The sequence below is a fragment of the Chionomys nivalis genome, chromosome 1 (genome assembly GCF_950005125.1).
Source record: "Chionomys nivalis chromosome 1, mChiNiv1.1, whole genome shotgun sequence".
Lineage (NCBI taxonomy): Eukaryota > Metazoa > Chordata > Mammalia > Rodentia > Cricetidae > Chionomys > Chionomys nivalis.
The window spans coordinates 67,789,543-67,807,250 of NC_080086.1; the positions used below are offsets into that span (position 1 = coordinate 67,789,543).

General features: G+C 53.1%; 1 protein-coding gene across 6 annotated transcripts in view; it reads right to left on the minus strand.

The window, feature by feature from the left end:
* Nucleotides 1-2,617: 2,617 nt before the first annotated feature.
* The window catches only part of Dctn1 (dynactin subunit 1), a 33,382-nt gene continuing 18,291 nt past the window's right edge, over nt 2,618-17,708 (minus strand). For 2 of the 6 annotated variants that reach the window (XM_057762382.1, XM_057762359.1), the window contains exons 6-31: nt 15,807-15,824; nt 14,472-14,492; nt 12,895-13,086; nt 12,391-12,588; nt 12,057-12,261; nt 11,910-11,988; nt 11,637-11,796; nt 11,425-11,529; nt 11,091-11,282; nt 10,895-11,011; nt 10,517-10,669; nt 9,403-9,732; nt 8,547-8,615; nt 8,305-8,367; nt 8,061-8,210; nt 7,733-7,894; nt 7,519-7,650; nt 6,912-7,037; nt 6,351-6,493; nt 5,798-5,964; nt 5,257-5,271; nt 4,964-5,097; nt 4,621-4,813; nt 3,980-4,059; nt 3,417-3,506; nt 2,618-3,084 (exon numbers count right to left, since the gene is read on the minus strand). In XM_057762382.1, the coding sequence (XP_057618365.1) occupies nt 2,947-3,084; nt 3,417-3,506; nt 3,980-4,059; nt 4,621-4,813; nt 4,964-5,097; nt 5,257-5,271; nt 5,798-5,964; nt 6,351-6,493; nt 6,912-7,037; nt 7,519-7,650; nt 7,733-7,894; nt 8,061-8,210; nt 8,305-8,367; nt 8,547-8,615; nt 9,403-9,732; nt 10,517-10,669; nt 10,895-11,011; nt 11,091-11,282; nt 11,425-11,529; nt 11,637-11,796; nt 11,910-11,988; nt 12,057-12,261; nt 12,391-12,588; nt 12,895-13,086; nt 14,472-14,492; nt 15,807-15,824 (3,432 nt within the window). In that variant the 3' untranslated portion in view covers nt 2,618-2,946. The remainder of the gene's footprint in view (nt 3,085-3,416; nt 3,507-3,979; nt 4,060-4,620; nt 4,814-4,963; nt 5,098-5,256; nt 5,272-5,797; nt 5,965-6,350; nt 6,494-6,911; nt 7,038-7,518; nt 7,651-7,732; nt 7,895-8,060; nt 8,211-8,304; nt 8,368-8,546; nt 8,616-9,402; nt 9,733-10,516; nt 10,670-10,894; nt 11,012-11,090; nt 11,283-11,424; nt 11,530-11,636; nt 11,797-11,909; nt 11,989-12,056; nt 12,262-12,390; nt 12,589-12,894; nt 13,087-14,471; nt 14,493-15,806; nt 15,825-17,708) is intronic. The other 4 variants (XM_057762376.1, XM_057762368.1, XM_057762391.1 and 1 more) reach the window with 4 other exon arrangements.

The window sequence follows — 17,708 nt, forward strand, 5'->3', positions numbered from 1 at the left end:
AGACAACAGAGAGGAAACAGAAAGATGACAGAGAGGCAATACCATGTGACAGAATGTAGATTAATATAAATGGGTTAGTTTACATTTTAAGAGCTAGTTAGGAATAAGCCTACGCTATAGGTCAAGCTTTCGTAATTAATAAAAAGTCTCCATGTCATTATTTGTAAGCTGGCTGGTGGGACAGAAAAAGACTTATTACATTTGGCGCTCCCATGTGGACATGGCACAACCACGTGAGGGGAGAAGTCAGTCACTGCAGTCATTGTGTGGGCTGCTCTGCTAGCACTCACAACAGTCGGCTCGCTCACAGGGACCCAGGAAAATGGGCTCAGTAACTTCCCAAAGCTGGGGCGGTAAACATGGCTCCTGTCCACACCCAGGTGAGGCTAGGCTCTCAGGGAAGCAAGAGGGGTAGAGTCAGCCACCAGAGCTGCACCGGGGTTAGATGAGCTGCTTGAGGCTTGGCTTACCTGGTCAGAGAACACTGCAGACATGCAAAAGGCCAGGTTCAGACACACACACACACACACCACACACACCTCTTAAAAAGTACAGTATGCTTTCAAATGTGCTTAGCTGCTGAAGAAAGAAAAGAAAATGAGTATAGACAGACATGGGGAAAGTGGTTTAGAAATAACAAAGTCTTTAAAGAGAGTAAAGCAAGATAGCAAGAATAAGCCGCATAAGGATGGGCAATACACGGGCATCTGGATCCTGTATGGTGCTTTGGTGACTTTGAATTTTTTAAATGCTAATGTACAAAAAGCAGTCACTTCTGAGAGACAACAGAACATGGAAACTGCTAAATTAAGCCAACCTATATATTTTAAGAATGTCTTAACTTCAAAATGGAAGTCAGAAAATATGTTACGTTGAGGGAAAGGTTATGTCTTTGTTTCCAAAGGAAACAAAAATCTATGGTTCTCTTCAAAATTTGTAATAAAGATCAAATTTGATTGGGGGAGACATTCTGAAAACCTAGGCTACAAGCATGAAGAAAAACCAAGAAAGAAAGATTACAGGACCGGTAACATACATGCTGATCCCTCTACTATGGGAATGGCTCTGAGACTGGAGGAGACATGATAGAGCTTGTTGGCTACAGAGTCCTCACGACTTATTATTACATACATCCTTCCATATGGCGAGGATAGAGGTTTGGTCATACGGGCCAAACGGACTTATAAAGTTGACAGATACCTTTTATCTTTAGCCGATTTGTGCACACTTCACATTCCATACTTGTGTGTGTATATATATATATATATATATATATATATATATATATACATACACATATATATATCCTTTAAAAATGTGTTTTCAGAAAAAAAAAGAACCAAACCCCATAAAGAGAAGTAGCCCAGGTGACTCAGCCTCTCAGAATGCCTCTGTTGCAGTTTCCTCAAAATTCTGCATCCAGAACAACTTCAAAGCCGCTGAGATGAGATGGTCCAAACTCATGCAATAAATAAATAAAATAAAGGCCAGACTTAGGGGCTGGGAAAATGGCTCAATTGGTGTGAAGACCTGAGAGACAGGTGTGCTGGCGTGAGCTTGCCATCTATCCCTGGAGCTCTCCGGGCAGCCAGAGTCCCTCATCAACAAGCCCAAAGTCCTAGTGAAAGATCCTGTCTCAAAAAAACAAGGTGGACAGCTCCTGAGGTTATTCTCTAGCCGGTACACAGACACACACACACAGAGACACACACACAGAGACACACCACACACACACAGCCACACACACAGAGACACACAGCCACACACACACAGACACACCACACACAGCCACACACACACACAGACACACCACACACAGCCACACACACAGAGACACACACACACACAGCTACCCTTGTCACTAGTCTTGTGGCAACCAAGCCTGACCTCCAAGGCCTCCCTGATAGAAAGCAAGTCAAGTCTTAGCACCTAAAATGGCATTAGCCGTGCACTATCCTTGAGAGTACTAAGTTACCTAAAGAACTTTCCCGAAACTCCAGCAGGAAAGGATAAAGACAAGGTATTTAAATCCCACAATCTATTGACCTTCTAGAGGGTGTTTTGATTGCAGATGAAGCCCCTGGGCTCCCTCCCATCTGCCACTTCCCCTCCAGCTAGGCCCCTAGCCCACCTTGACCAGGCCCCATGAGAACATCTTTCCCCACATGGGCAGTATGAGAACACCTTGAAAAGCTGGTCAGTGAAACCTGGACTAAGAGCTGAAGTTCTAGAACGCTAACAGGATCTAAGTCTCCCTCCCGGAAGTACTTCAACAGGTCTAGAGAGAGACCAGAAATCCCAAAAATTCACAACCCCTACTCCCATGACATTGATTTGGAGCAAGTTTTGGCACAAGTTTTGTGACTTGCATTGAAGTGGACTGAAAACATCCCAGTTGTAGGGAGGCACAGAGCTGGACGAGCTACAGGGCTCCCCCTTCCACTAAGTGCTCTGTCCCGTTCTCAGAGCAGCTTACTGCACATGTACTGAGGGCACAGCCCTTCACCCATCTCCAGGGGGGCTTTCAGCCTTGGCCCATCCAGTTTCTTCAGCAATCCTCCTCCACCAGTTCTGAACCAGTTGGCCCAAGTCCCACTCAGAACCACACAGAAAGCAGTGAAGTAAAAGTTGCTTTAATTGGGGGGTGAAGTCCTCAGTCAGGGAGACCTCACTCAATCTTTAGTGGAGGGGTGTCAGACCCTCTCCAATGCCCTGAGGCCCCTCGGGGAAGAGGGAGCAGCGGAACAGCAAATTAAGGAAGAGGTCAGGGGTGGATAGGCAAATCCAGGTTACGGAAGCTGCAGGACCCTAACCAGACCTGGGGAAGCTGACCCAGGCAAGAGCTTTAGCCCACGGGTTCAACCAAGGAGTGGCTGAGGCGGCTGCGCACTGGACAGTGGTGCCAGGGGGGTCTGTGGGCCAAAGGGGACAGCAGGGAAGGAGTGCTTAGGAGATCAGGCGACTGTGGAGCTGGTGCAGCTGCTCCCGGGTCAGCACCAGACGGTGCCGCTGTCCTAGGCCGGCCGCACACGAGAAGGTCACCTTGCCCATATAGACCGTGTCATCTTGCTGCTCTTCCTTGGCCTTGTGTTGGGAAGAGAAAGAGGACGTCAGGTCAAGGGCTGCCTTGACTATGGCCACCGAAGGCCCCTTGGGTACTGGCACTGTGGCAGTCCCTGGACACTGGGGACATCTTTCAAACTAGAACAGGTGGGTCTAAAAAGGCAACCGAGTCCTTCCCGGTGTAAAAGCCAGGGCAGGCGTTATTTATGTGCCGGGACAGTCCAATCCATAAAAGCCGGAAGCAAGACGTGGCCCTGCCAGATAAAGGCCTCTTGGAGGCCCAGGAAGAAGAGCAGAAGCCACAGGAGCACCCGGCATGGTGCCACCATCCCCCGCGGCGTGCTCCCCCTTACCCTGAGGAAGGCTGATGAAGGGAAGGTGGCAAAGTCAGTGGGAACGGCAGCTCCAGGACGCTGAGTTACTGTCTCCTTGAGGACCTCATCCTGGGGAGGGGGAGAGAGGGGACCCAGCTGGTAGTTCAAGACCTGCCCAGCTTCACAGAGACACTAGTTCCAGAGGACTTGGCTTCCTGTCACCACACTTGTGCCCGTCTCTAACCCCGTCCCCACCCAGCGCCCTCCACGCTTTATGCACCGTCACTGGAAGGCTGAACTCTGCTTCTGTTACAGCCATAATAGTACAGTGTAAGAAACCACCGGCAAATGCTCTGCCCGCGAATGGCTTCAGCTGACAGAAGCTGCAGCCACACATCCTGAAGAACTGCTGGGTCAGCACTGTGGTTCAGCAGCCTAAAGAGGATCCTACCAGGCGCTTTGTTGAGAAGCCTCCCTTCCCTCCCACCCTCTCCCCAGTGTGCCTCAAAGCATAAGCAGGTGCAGAGAGATCCCAGAAGTGCCTGGCACTGCCAGGGGTGAGCCAAGAGAGTCCAGTGCAGGAAAGGCAGGATGTGACTGACCTTGAGCTTCTCAATGGTGTCACTCAGGGACTTGAGCTGAGCCACTTGCTCCATAAGCTGAGCTGACGGGCTCTTGGCAGCTGTCAAGAGGGAAGGAAGGATGCTGAGGACACAAAGGTCTCTCCGAGGAGCTGAACTACATGGCCAGGAGCATCAGCACTGAACCCACATAGCACAGGCACTTTAGAGAGAGTGTGAACTGGGTCTGGCGGGAAAGCCTAGAACCCAGCTGCTGGGAGACTAGACAGGAGAATAGGTAGTTCAAGGCCTGCCTGGGCAACTTACTAAGACCTTATCTCAAAAATAAACATAAAAAAATTAAAAAGTGCCGGGCATGGTGGTACATGCCTCTCTCTAATCCCAGCACTCAGGGAGGCAGAGGCATCTGGATCCAAGTTCGAGGCCAGCCTGGTCTACAAAGTAAGTTCCAGGCAGAAACCAAAACAAACAAAAAATTAACGAGTAAAAAGCTGGGCCCACAGAGCATTAGTAGCAAGCTTGAGGCCTTCAGTTCAATCCCCAGTAGGAGAGAAGAGTGGAAGGAGACACAGAGAACGGGGAGAAAGCAGGAGAGAACATGGGTAAGGCATGGGGAAACGGACTCTGAGGCCGCAGCCATCTTCTCAGTGGGGAGCACACACCTGGGCTGGTCCGTGTGATATCTATCACATGCGTGTGCGTGCTCAGCTGATTTAGTGTCTCCAGTAGCTGGCTGGTCTTGCGATACAGTGTCCCAGCCACCAGCTCACCACCAGGGCCCTCGTGGGGCGGGAGGGAAAGCTTTGCGACGTGCAAAGGGGGCAGAGCGGCCAAGGATGCCTTCATCTGGGCTCCCTGTCAGGATGTGGGAGGGAACAGAAGTCGTATCAGAGGTGCAGGTGGCCTTCAGTGCTCATCACAGGCCAGCACACCCATCACGGGCCGGCACACCCCCCACGGGCCGGCACACCCATCACGGTTCGACACCCCCCCCACGGTCCTTACTTTGAGGATGCTATTCTCATGTTGGAGCTGCGAGATGTGCAGCCTCATGGCAGAGATCTGCTGGAGCAGCAGCGGCGAGTCCTTCACCAGCCCCGGACCTGGCAAGGCGCCTGGAGCCTGCCCAGGAGTGCCCCCTGCCAATGTCACAGAATGTCATCAGTCCTGGCTGCAGAGGTTGAAAACTGGCTCTTCCCTCACACCTCCACTTCTGAAGGCTCATGGGAGAAGCCTCATGCTGTCCCCCCGTCCCAGTGCCCAAGGCCTTAGTAAACCCCAGCCGGGGGAGAGTCTACCTCGCTGTTGTTCTTCTGTGTGCAGGAGAGCCCATGGGGAAGCAGAAAGAGGAGAGAGGGGATTAGACAATGTGGGGGCACAGGACACAAAAGAGGAACTCTGGACACAACTCGCAGAAGAGCCTCTTCCTCACCACCAAAGCCTCCTCTCTAAGACCCTGCTCTGCCACTGGGTGAGAACAGACGTGTGAAACGGCGCAGACCCGCTGAGGGACCACGGCGCAGACCCGCTGAGGGACCACGGCGCAGACCCGCTGAAGGACCACGAGACCCTGACATCAGGCAAGGCTGGACACTTCAGCAGTGTGGCAGGTCCAGCAGGGATTTTCTAGAGTCTAACTTGATCGTTACTCTGACTTCACTGGCAGTCTTGGTAACATGCTACTTTACTCAGTGGGTCTCCAAACCTATCTTTATGGCAAGAGAAACAAGCGTGTTCTTGGCTGAACACCTGGGATATAGGCACCTAAAGTCAAACTGAGGCCAGAAGAGAGGACGACAGTCAGTCTCCAGGCCAATGCCACCTGTACACTGTACTCACCACCAGCAATGCCAGAGACCAGGGTAGCAATGCCTGAGGGAGGAGGACCCCGAAGCCCTTCAATTGTGCGCTTGGACTGGCTATTCAGCCGCTGCTTTAGCTCTGCCTTCTCTGCCTCCAACTGGTCGATGTCAGCCTGGAGTGCATCCATTGTCTCCTCAAAGTCTCTGTGATAGAGAACCTGGGCTCAGGCATGTCCCTCACAGCCCCACATGACTTTCCACCCTGACAGCAGGCCCTCAGATGCAACCCCAGCAATGCAGTGGTGTGCGCTAGGGAGATCACACTACAAGGAAGAAGTCTCTAGTGAGAAAAAGTGGCAGGTAGGAGGGATGGGTGGAGGACTGGGGCCAGGGGTGGGATGGGTGGAGGACTCAGGGCCCAGGGATGGGATGGGTGGAGGACTCAGGGCCCAGGGATGGGATGGGTGGAGGACTCAGGGCCCAGGGATGGGATGGGTGGAGGACTCAGGGCCCAGGGATGGGATGGGTGGAGGACTCAGGGCAGAGGGATGGGATGGGTAGAGGACTCAGGGCAGAGGGATGGTGCTGACTTCTCCTTCTTTCGCAGCAGGGTCTGAGTCTCCTCCAGCCGAGTCTGGACTTTCTCAATGCGCTCATCTGCATCCTTGGCAGCGCTGTCAAGCTTCTTTTCCAGGAGGCTCAGCCGCACGTTGGCCTCACTCAGTTCCTCTCCCTGGACAAAGTAACACTTCTAGATCCCCAACATCCTCCCCAAAGCCCCAGGACTGGGTTAGGCCATGGGATGTGGGGCTCCCTCCCCAATGACCCCTAACTGCAGGCTCCATTTCTTTCCTCAACTCCCACACCACCTTGATCCCCACTGCTAGCACCTGCTGCTGCCCAAGCCTGCCACACCTCCCACCTTAACTATTTAATTATGTTATGTGTGTGGTGTTTTGACTACACGTATGTATGTCTGTGTGCCATGTGTGTACCTGGTGCCCTCAGAGACCAGAAGAGGGCATTGGATCTCCTAGGACTAGAGTTAAAGATGGTTGAGAGTCACCATGTGGTGCTGGGAATCAAATCAGGGTCCCTTGAAGAGCAGCCAGTGCTCTTAACCATAGATCCATCTCTCCAGTCCTCCGCACCTTAATCTTGAGAGACTTCTTTAACTCCTTGATAACCGTCTCTCTATCTTCAAGCTTCAAACCCAGACCTTCAGCATCTGTGATCTCCGCACGCAGGGCTGCAGCCCGAAGTTCAACCGGAGGAGGCTAAAAGACAGAGTGGATCAGAGATGAAGGCAGAGGAAGGAGGATGGAGTGGGTCAGAGGGTGGAGGCTGGGGAAGGAGAACGGAGTGGGTCAGAGGGTGGAGGCTAGGGAAGGGACATCTAGTGCCTTCCTTTTTTTTAAAAAAAAAAAAAAGATCTATTTATTATGTATACAGTGTTCTGTCTGTCTGTATCCTTGCTGGCCAGAAGAGGGCACCAGATCTCATTACAGATGGCTATGAGCCACCATGTGGTTGCTGGGAATTGAACTCAGGACCTCTGGAAGAGCAATCAGTGCTCTTAACCTCTGAGCCATCTCTCCAGCCCTAGTGCCTTCCTTTTAAAGACATCCAATCACAGGCAAATCATCCTGACTTCTAGGCAGGATGCTCCTCCTTCTAGACTCTTCACCCTCCACAACCAGGGCAGCTCTGCAAGCCGCACTTCTGCAGGCCCCTGGGTCCTGAGAAACCTCCACCCACCTTGCTGGGGGGCCGCTCTGCGTCGTACTCGCCCTCCTGCATGGCTGTGGCCAGCTTGTTCATTGTGCTGATGAGGATGGTGCAGGACTGGCGCAGGCACTCGTAGGGGCTGCTGGAGGGGCTCCCGTAGATCTGCGAGAGTCAGGGGCACATGTAAAAGGCTCGTAGTGGCCACTGCCTCCTCAAGCCCCACAGCCCAAGGTTCCAGGCCAACCTGCTCGCTTGCTTTGAAAGCTAGCTCCTCCAGTGCAGCCACAGGCAGCCCCTCATTCTCTGCCAGGGGGGCAATAAGCTGGGCGGCTGCAGCCGCCACCTCCTGCAGAACAGCCACCACCCACGTCAAATGCTTCCTGCAGTCGAGGAGTGTGTCGGACACCTGTGTGACAGGCTGGAGTCAGGAGCCCACCCAGTACAGCACCACAGCTCCTAGCTTCCCAGTTCAGATCTCTATGTGATAGTCCCGACCCTCCCTCCCACGTCACCCCCCCCCCCCCCGCCCCGTTTCTGCTCAGCTTCCTTCCCTCACTATCTCAGCCCTAAACCTGTGATCCAAAGGCCAGTGCTGCTGGGATCCCTGGAGCATCTGTCCCTGGCATTCGCCTTCGGATCTTCTTGCAGAACTGGCGGATGTCACTGCAGGATGTTTCCAGGTCTCGGAGAAGAAGGGCAATATCTGTTGCCTCCTGCCCACCCTACACATGAAAAGGAAATAGGCGGAGCCAAGTCAGCACTGGCACCAGGAGAAGTGGGGGAGGGAAAGAATGGTCAAATCCAGATGTGCCTCACCTGCAGAAAGGCACGCAGCCGCACCACCTCCACACTCATACAGTCCAGGGCACTCTGGGTGAACTGTGCAGAAAGAAACATGTGGTCTTAGCCTCTAATGTGAGCTCCTCTGCCCCATCAGTGTCTCTGAGGAGACCCCACCTTCTGATGACTGTACACATGGGTCCTGGACCTTCGCTGACCTCGTGACTCACTTCCTCCCCCATCCCTACAGCAATCTTAATCACTGATCCACATGTCACCTTGATGTGGTCAGCCAACTGCATGGTGGAATCCTCCGGCTGCTCAGCAAGGTGGATGCTGTACAGATGCTGAGGAGGATGACAGAGAGAGAGACTTTAGCCTATGGAAGGGCAAGGGCTAAGGGACCGTCCTCGTCCCAAACTAGAGTTTGAACCCTGGATACTGTGGTCTTCAGAGGTACAAACTTTCCCCACCTCCAGGTAGCTACACCACAAGACAAATTCACATCAGAGCAAAGGAGAACTGGGATTGGTGGTGTAGGGCCATAATCCTAGCATTGGAGAGGTCAAGACAAAAGCATCGGAGTTCAAGGCAACCTGAGCTACAGTGAAAGGCTGTCTTATATAAAACCACGAGTGAAATAGCTCAATAGTAAAGACACTTGCTCCCAAGGCGCACAACCAGAGTTCAATCCGCAAGACCCGTATGGGGAAGGAAAGCAGTAACTCCCTCATGCTGCCCTATGACCTCTACATGTACACCATGGCATGGGATATACATGCATGCATGCACATATACTACACACAACAGTAGTTTGTTTGTCTTTTAAATCCAGGCATGATGGCATAGACCTATTATCCCGGCATTTGGGAGTTCAAAGTTATCTTTGGCTATGTAGCAAGTTTAAGGCCAGCCTGGGTTACATGAGACCCAGTCTCAAAAGAACTAAACAAAAAACTAGTCCTACCTCCTCCAACAACAAACCTACCCCAAACAAAAACAAAACCAGAGCAAACTGGGTCTCAAGCAGCCAACCACAAACATAAAACCCTGTATACCCTGGCAATAACTCCCCTTAGGTAGACGTCCCCTCCTGCCCTGCCACTTCCCCAAGCCTGAGTTCTGGCCCCAGACCTGGTAATACTTGATGGCCTTGGTGAGAGGCTCCACGTTGACAGTTTCATCCAGCTGGTCCTTGTGCAGCAGCTCGATGAGGAAATCCAGGGAGCGCTCGTGGGCACTCATCTCGGGGTAGAGGCTGCCCACCTTCTTATACACGTCCACACTGCACTGGGAGAGGGCATGCTCATAGCGGTGCAGGGTGGCCTGCAGCAGACTCAGTGAGTATACCAGCCCAGCAGCAAAGCTCAGCTGCTCCCCAGCAGCTCCGCGAAGCCCAGGCCGCTCTGAACAGTTCTCACTGAGGTCAAACTTCTCCTGGGCCTGCTTCCGGATGAGCTCCGCCTGTAGGAAGAAGATCAGGGTACTGGGCTGGGAGTAGAGGACAAAGAACACAGACCCAGCAACCCATGGCACAGCTAAACAACCATGTGGAGGGTACGAATACACAGGAAGAGAAGCAGAAACAACTCTAGACGGCAAGGGACTCAGACGAGCAGGGTCACGATGCCAGGAGCTTGTGAGTGCCCAGGAGAATGGAGGGCAGTAGAACCAGGTGACTTAAAGCTGCTGCTCTTGCAATCTGGCTGGACTATTACCCTGCCATTTAACCCCTAGCTAACTCCTGGCTACCTCTGGTCTAGCTTAAATGTTATTCCTTCAACAACCTTCACCTGAAACTCCCTCACAAGAAGGCTACTTCTCTTTTCTGAACAGTTTCTCCTATCTGGAGGGGACTGGTTTCAGACCCCTCCTGTATACACTAGCATGTGATGCCTGTGTACCTCATGTCAAATGCACAGGATCTGCATGTAAACCACGTGCACACTCTGGTATATGTTAAAGTTCCTCTGAGTTACTGATGCTACCTAACACAAGCTATACCGGATTGTTTAGGAAACCACGAGAAAACAATTATACAAGGTTCTTCTCCAGGCATTTCTGATCTGCAGTTGGGGAATGTGGCAGCTGGCTCTGTACTCACTGAGACCTTGCTGCCTGAGCATACCCCACTACCTTGTAAGCTCTGAGGGCAGATGGTGCCTGCTGCCTTCCTCTCACACCCTCGAAGCCTGGCTCACAGCAAGTGTTAACAGGTTCCACCGCATGTGTGACTGACTGGTCATACCTTGCAAATGAGACGGGGCATAAGTAGCAGCACCAGGACACAGTCATGGTCTCCTCCTGGCCGAAGGAAGCTGTCAGGCATGAAAGCCGTTAGCAGGGACATGTGCCGGTTGGCCTGGGCCACCTCCATCTGTCTCAACTCCATCTCAATTGCCTGTAAGGTGGACAGGGAGGAGGAGGGCTCTCAGCCTGGATGGGAAGCTGTAGAACCACCATGCTTGCTTCACCAGGCCTTTTGTTTCTAGGATAAGCCCAGGCCAGAATTCTTCCACAACTAGCACATAAAGCACTCCGAGTCCATAACCCCATACCATGTCAGCTCCTAGCTACCCCCAGGTTGGGCTCTCTAACACCCTGACTTCAGGGCCCGCGTTCTGACCTTGGCATGAGCCTTGGTCTCAGCAAACTTGATTTTGAAATCAAAAGTCTCTGGAGGTGGCTGCTGTTGTCTCTCCACAGATGCCTCCTGCTGGTTCGTCAGCTCCCGATTGACATCCTGAGAGCAGACAGTGAAGCACAGTGGGTCCTGGAGCCCTAGCGTGACCGTGAGCTGAGAGCAGGGGCTAGGCAGGCACCTGTAGGTGTGCGGTCAACTGGCGGTACTTCTTGATAGTTTGCTGATAGTCCGCAACTGTCTCCTGGGCAGCTTCCACACGCTTCTGGGCCTCCCGCACTCGGGCTCCTGCCATGTCCAGCTGCTCCCGCAGCTCCAGCTCGGTCTCCCGTGCGTTCTCCTGCAGCTCATCGTTCATCTCGTTCATTGCTTCCTGGATGCCACAGAGTTGGGGAGGGCACAGACAGGGTCAGGATGCTCAAAGGTTAAGGGTCTGATGTCAGTCTCTCTCTCAGAAGATCCCTTCCAAATACTCTCCGACAGGAATAGGAATCAAGGATCTGCTTTTCTCTTACCAAATCCCCCACAGTCTCCCGCAGTTCCCGCACTTTCTCTTCTAGATTCAGGTTCCGGTCAGTCAGCATCTCCACCATCTCCTCGGCACCCAGAGCGGCGTCCACCTGTGTTGAAGGGAATGGACAGGGAGGAGTGCCGCTGTAAGGGCCGAGAGGGAAGAGGGCAGCAGAAGCGTCAGTACAGGGTTGGGGTGGGGGCTGTGCGCTCAGACCTGCTCCTTGAGCTCATCGATGGTGCTCTCTGCCTGGTTCAGCTCCTCCTGGAGACGCTCGCGCTGCTGCCTCACAACCTCCAGCTCCTGGTTCTTCTTTTCCATGAGCTTTTGGAGTTTCACATGCTCCTGCTTCTCTGAGGAAGAGAGATCTCGCATCCTGTGGAGATGCGGAAGGAGAAAGGGAAGGAGCCAAAGAGAAGACAGATATGGCAGACACAAGGTAATGAGTACTCAGACACTGAGGCAGGACAGGGACGGAGGAAGGCCTACCTCACCAGGGCGTCTTTCAGGCGGGCATTCTGCTCCTCTAGCTGCTTGAGCTGGTAGCTTGACGCAGCCCCGTCTGAGCCTGTGAGAGCAACAGCATGTTCGGCTGGTCCTACTCCACTAGCTGGCCCCCTGTTCACAGCCCCTTACCTTTCTCTTCAATTTCAGCCTTGAGGATCTCCAAGTCTGTGGTGAGCTCGTCCACACGCTCCTTCAGAGCCTCCACCTCCTGCTGCAGAGACTCAGCCCGCTCTTCGGCCATCTCCTTGTCCAGAGTGGCCATCTCAATGGCATCGGCTGTGTCTGCCATCTCCTCCATGTAGCGCTCCTTTGCCTCCAGCGCCTCCTTGGCTTCCTGGAGGTTGGAGGTAGGTGGAGCAGAGCAGATGAGTCCCATGCTGCCCTTTCTCCCGAGGCACCCTATATTCCAGCCTGGATTCTGGTTCACCTCACCGCCCCAGACCAGCTTCATCCCAAGGCCCACCTTCCGCGCTTCTTTGAGGCGCCGCTGCAGGTCTGCCTGCTGCTCCTGCATTTTGCTCTTCCATTCCTGCACCTGCTCCAGCTGGATCTTGTGCTTCTCCAGCTCTTTCAGCTTTGCCTTGTCTTCCGATCGTTTCAGACGCAGGGTCTCCAGTTTCTCTTCCAGGTCCCGCACCTGGGCTCTCAGCCCTTCCTCCTCCTGCCAAGAAGAGGTCCCATGGTTTCTGCACAGCCCCCACCCCACTTTAACAAAATTGAGCTGGAGCAAAGACAAGAATGTATAAAAACATCTCTGTGGACTGAGAACCAAGAGCAAGTGGCATACACACATCAAGAGAAAAATGTGGCACACGACATATAGAGAAGGCATTCAAGCACAGGAAGGAAGAACAGCCCAGCCAAGAGCTGACCATCCACATGCCATGTCCCTACTAGTGCTTTCTGACTCCAGCCCAGCACCTAGCCAGGGGTCACAGGCCCGTGGGTGCCTTAATTCTATCCTTACCTTCGAGGGAGACGGAAGTGGAGGTGCTGCTCCGGGAGAGGTGAGGGCCGGTGTGGGAATGATGGGCGCTGCCAGTGGAGTCTGAGCTGGGGTGCTGGGCTCACTGCTGCTTAGTTCACCAGCTGATGCTGATCCAGAGGGGCCCAGGGAGCTGCTGGCCCCTGTCACCCCAGTACTGGCTGGGCGAGTAGGCTATTAAGAGGACAAGGGCAGGCCACAGAGAGAATAGAATATGGGAATGCGGAAGAAGAGACGGAGCAGGGGAAGGAGCAGAGGAGGGAAGACAGAGCGCATATGAAAGCACAGTGAGACCAAAGATGTGGAGGGGAGGGACAATGACAGAGTTCAAGAGCAGCAGGTCGAAGGACAGTGGAGAAAAGGAGAGGAGGAGAGACGTAAGATTACAAGGTTCCTCCCATGGCACGGTGTCCACACTCTCCTAGCTCTGCCACAACCTTCAGAGCAGGATCTTACTCCCCAGAACTCCCTTCCGTGACCTACATGTGATTATTCTAGCAACTTCTAAATACTCCCATTCCTGTCCTTGTGCTGGGTCCATGTCCAGCTCCCCCAGCAGAGAAGAGGGCTTCAATGTCATTCCCAGAAGCAAAGAACAGATTAGAGATTGTTCTCAATTGTCATGTTCTCACAGAGGGCTGGAACAAAAACGTGGTATCAAGCTTGCTCCTCAGTCCTGGGAAACAAGCTGAATAGCACTCCTTTGGTCTATGTCAAGGGATCTATAGGCTATTGGGCTGAGTTGGGAGCTGTAGATAGTCCACTCTGGGAACACAGTAGGTAGAGTATACCCCTGTACTTCCTCCCCAAGTACAAAGTTATAGTTAAGTAAAAGAATCCAGTCCCCCCATAAGGTTAGAGTGGGGAGTTGGAGAGCTTCCAGGAAGCCACAAACCCAAGGGTAGACAGTGCTGCCCCTGGCAATGCTGAACCCCAAAGTTCTCCTGGTAAGCAGACATGTGGAAACCACAGAACACCCACAAATACTCTCCCCAAGACCTTCAGTTAGTCACCCTCACCCAGATACTGTGCACTGCCAAGATCCTCACTTCTTTTAATCTCACCCGTCAAAGCTGGTCAAAGCTGGTCAAAGCCTGTCTTGATCAGACACAGCCCTGCTTACTGCTCTTCCCTACTAAGTCTACTGGCTAAGATGGCCTCTTAAGGATCAGAGGTTGCCAGGGCTGGAGAGATGTCTCAGCAGTTAAGAGTTCTGGTTGCTTTTCCAGAGGACCCAGGTTTGACTCCCAGCACTCACGTGGCAACTCCCAAAAGATCTGACACCCTATCTTGGCCTCTGAGGGGACACACATGGTACACATACATGCAGGCAACATTCATACACATAAAATAAAAATAAATCTTAAAAAAAAAAAAGGATGAGAAATCATTTTCCCAGGAGGGCCCAGTTACTAGCCTCAAGCCGCTCTTCTCCCTCAAGGGAACCCTTCGTACACGGTAACCAACATTTACTTGCTAGCATGCATGACCACATACATGCACATGCCTGAAACGTGTGTGCACTTGGCAGTGGCTTACAGAGACCTGCTTGTTCTCACCTTGGGCCGTCGAGTTGTGGTCTGGACAGGCAACAGGAGCCAGAAGAGGAGGAGTCAGGAAAGAAAGGGTCATGGCAGGAGGACAGAGGCAGCAATGAGAGCAGAAACAGCAACAGACGGGGCTAGCCCCGCCAATTCCGTCCCACTGCATCCCTCGGGGAATCACCATACCTACTCCAGGAACTCACTCCAGCTGCCCTGTTCCTACCCTCGTTTTTACCCAACCCTTGGGATACCCTACAGATCCTAGAAGTCCTTCCCTAGGCTGAGCCACAGGAAAGCAAAGGCAGCAGCTGGCAAGAAGGTCTCCAGAGACTGTCCTTCTGTGAACGATCTCCCACTCCAGCCTAGGGGCCCCACCCAGACACCACTCCCAAGGACTTTACCAAGCCTGCCTCTTCCATCAAGTGCTAGACTCTAGAAAGGACACCCTATATGACCTGGCCCATGACAAGAGTACTACACACTCAGAATGGGAACTCAGAACCCTTCAGATCCCTAAGACAGAGCAAGGCTATCGTGTGTGTGTGTGTGTGTGTGTGTGTGTGTGTCCGTCCGGATCTTGCAGCAGGCTCCATCCCTAAGGCAGAGGGCTCAGGTGTCAGGACTACGAATACTGCACCAGTAAAAGCCCACAGCTCAGCAAAGTAACCCTCCCGCTGGAGGGAAGCAGTGGGGGTGGGCAGAGCACACAGGATCCACTGTTCCAAAGCAACCCAGGAGGCCTTTGGGTTACTTCGAAGTGGCAAGGGGCAATGAGCTCCAACTCCCAGAGGTCTGCTGGCTGTGCCTCGGGGCTCTAGCAAAGATTCAACTTGAGCTGTTTTCAGCAGACAGAGTCCAAGAAGACCAATGCCCCCACCCTCTAGTCAGGAATAATTCACCACAGCTGTGAGTCAAAAGCTTTTCTAGGGTCTGCATCCTACCCTGATTAACTCGCTAGCACAAACTCTGGGGAGGCAGGATGATGGAAAAGCAAAAGCTGGTAAGTAGGCATGCTTCAAGCACCGATCCACCTAGCCTGCTGCCTCAGGCTGGACCCCAGAAAACCCTCCCGAGTGAGTCTGCAGTAAAGACGGCCTGAAGCCCAAGCCTGTGAGGCCACTGGGTACAAGGCCTGGAACAGGCTCAATCAGAGCCCAAAGTAGGTAGATCAAGAAACATACAGGGGTGGGGCACAGTAGTGACACACACCTCTCCCTGCCCCCCCCCATCCTTACCCTCCTCCCCCAGCCAGGTAGACTGATGAAGTCAAATCAGCCCCCACCCCCACCCCAGCAGCCTGCTTCCATCGCCCTGGCAACCCGGCAGCAGGACCAGAGCAAGCAAGAGTACCTTTCGGGCTGTCGGTGCCTGTCTCATCATTGCAGAAAACCACAGAAAGCAAGGAGAGGAAAGAGAGTGAGAGGCAGAGGAGGGCAGACAAACACAGGGAGGAAAGACAGACGAAGGGAGGGAGGGAAAGGCGGCGGAGACAGGAGATTAGTGCATCAAATCCCAACAATGCAGCCTTAGCTTCCGGGCCTGCAAAAGACTGCTGCGGTGACACAGATGCCCTGGCAGGTGCGCAGCGACTCAGCAGACGATTCCGGGCCCCGGCAGGCTCCAGCAGGCTCCCGGAGCCTTGCCTGGCCCAGGTCGCCAGCTTAAGCTGATGGCAGCCTCAGTGGCCGCAGCAGCAGCAGCAGCTCCACCTGACGTCATGCACCCACCCTCTTCGGCTCCATGGGGGTGGAGCTACCAGTCCTAGGTCACCTAGCAACCACCCAGAACCGGGTGACTCCTCCTCCTCCGGATGGGACTAAGTCCTGCGCAAAGCTGCCCTTCCTCTCCATCAAACACAAGGTTCTAGCCCCGCCCTCTTTTTCCCTTTTCCACTCCACCTCCAAGTCCTTGCTTCAAAAAGCTGGGCCAGGGCCACTTGCAGAAAAGGCACATTAAGGAGTCAGGGAATTTGTGGACAGGAAGAAAGGGCTCCATCAACCTCTCCTAATTACATTCTGGCCCCGACAACCCCACTGCATCCACTTCTCACACACACACCTGAGATACCCTTAAGTCTCTTATCAGCAAGACGGTCAGAGCACCCCTCCAGCACCCAGCTCCAGCTCTGAAGAGTACACAGTAATTAGGGAGCCCTGGCACATGCCACTGGCAGCAGCAACAACAGTGTTGGGCTCTTCCCTCACTTCTCCAAGCTATATAGAGATGAAAGCCTGTGTCTAAAGCTTTCTAGAAAGGGCGAGTATTTTTAGAGGCATCCATGTTCTCTCCTGCCTCCCTCTCAAAACACTAGCTTGGGGGAGCTAACGGCTCACAGGTTAAAAAGCCTTGGCTGCTCTTACAGAAGACTCAGTTTGAATTCCAAGCAGTCACTTGGTGGCTCATACCCATGTATAACTCCAGTCCCGGAGGCATCCATCACCCTCTTCTGGCATCCACACGCACTGTTCAAACATGGATACTAACAAACATGGAAGCAAAACACCCATACACATAAACACACATACACTGGTTTTTGCTCTAGATCTAGCCCCCCATACTGTGGGGATGACAGGAGAGAACTCTAACTGATCTGCTTTGACTGAACCCCCTGGGTGCAAGACTGGAGACAGCAGGGGACACCACCGCTGCATTTTGTAGCATAAGCAGTCGAGGTTGGGCTGTCCCATTTCTCCAGAACCTGGGCATTGCTCACATCCCTACCAGGGCCATGTGAGCCTGCAGCCAAACTCGGCCAGTCTCACGGCAGTTTCATGTTTTCCTCTACTCAGGGACCTGAGGTGAAACCTGAATCCAATCACAAGACAAAAAATCAAGGGATGAAGTAAGTCCCCATGCATCTGGAACGTGTCTAGCATTCTTTAGAGCGATATCTGCCTTCGAATTCTATCCCTACCGGGCGGGAGCCAAGACTGAGAATCAAAAATAAGTAACAGCATGTGGCCTCTACCAAGGTAAGACTCCCAAGTCTTTTCAACTCCCACCAGGAGTTGAAAAGATGCTCTTCCCCCTTCCCACCCAATCCAGAAGCTTCCATGCAACATCAGGAAAGCCTGAGACAGCCTGGCAACAAGAAGCCCACAGAACTGCACACATGGCTCAAACAGGGGAGTTCACAGAACTGCACACATGGCTCAGACAGGGGAGCTCACAGAACTGCACACATGGCTCAGACAGGGGCATGCAGGGCAGAGGCCCAAGGCAAGGACTGGTCATGGCAGCAATTTAAGTGTG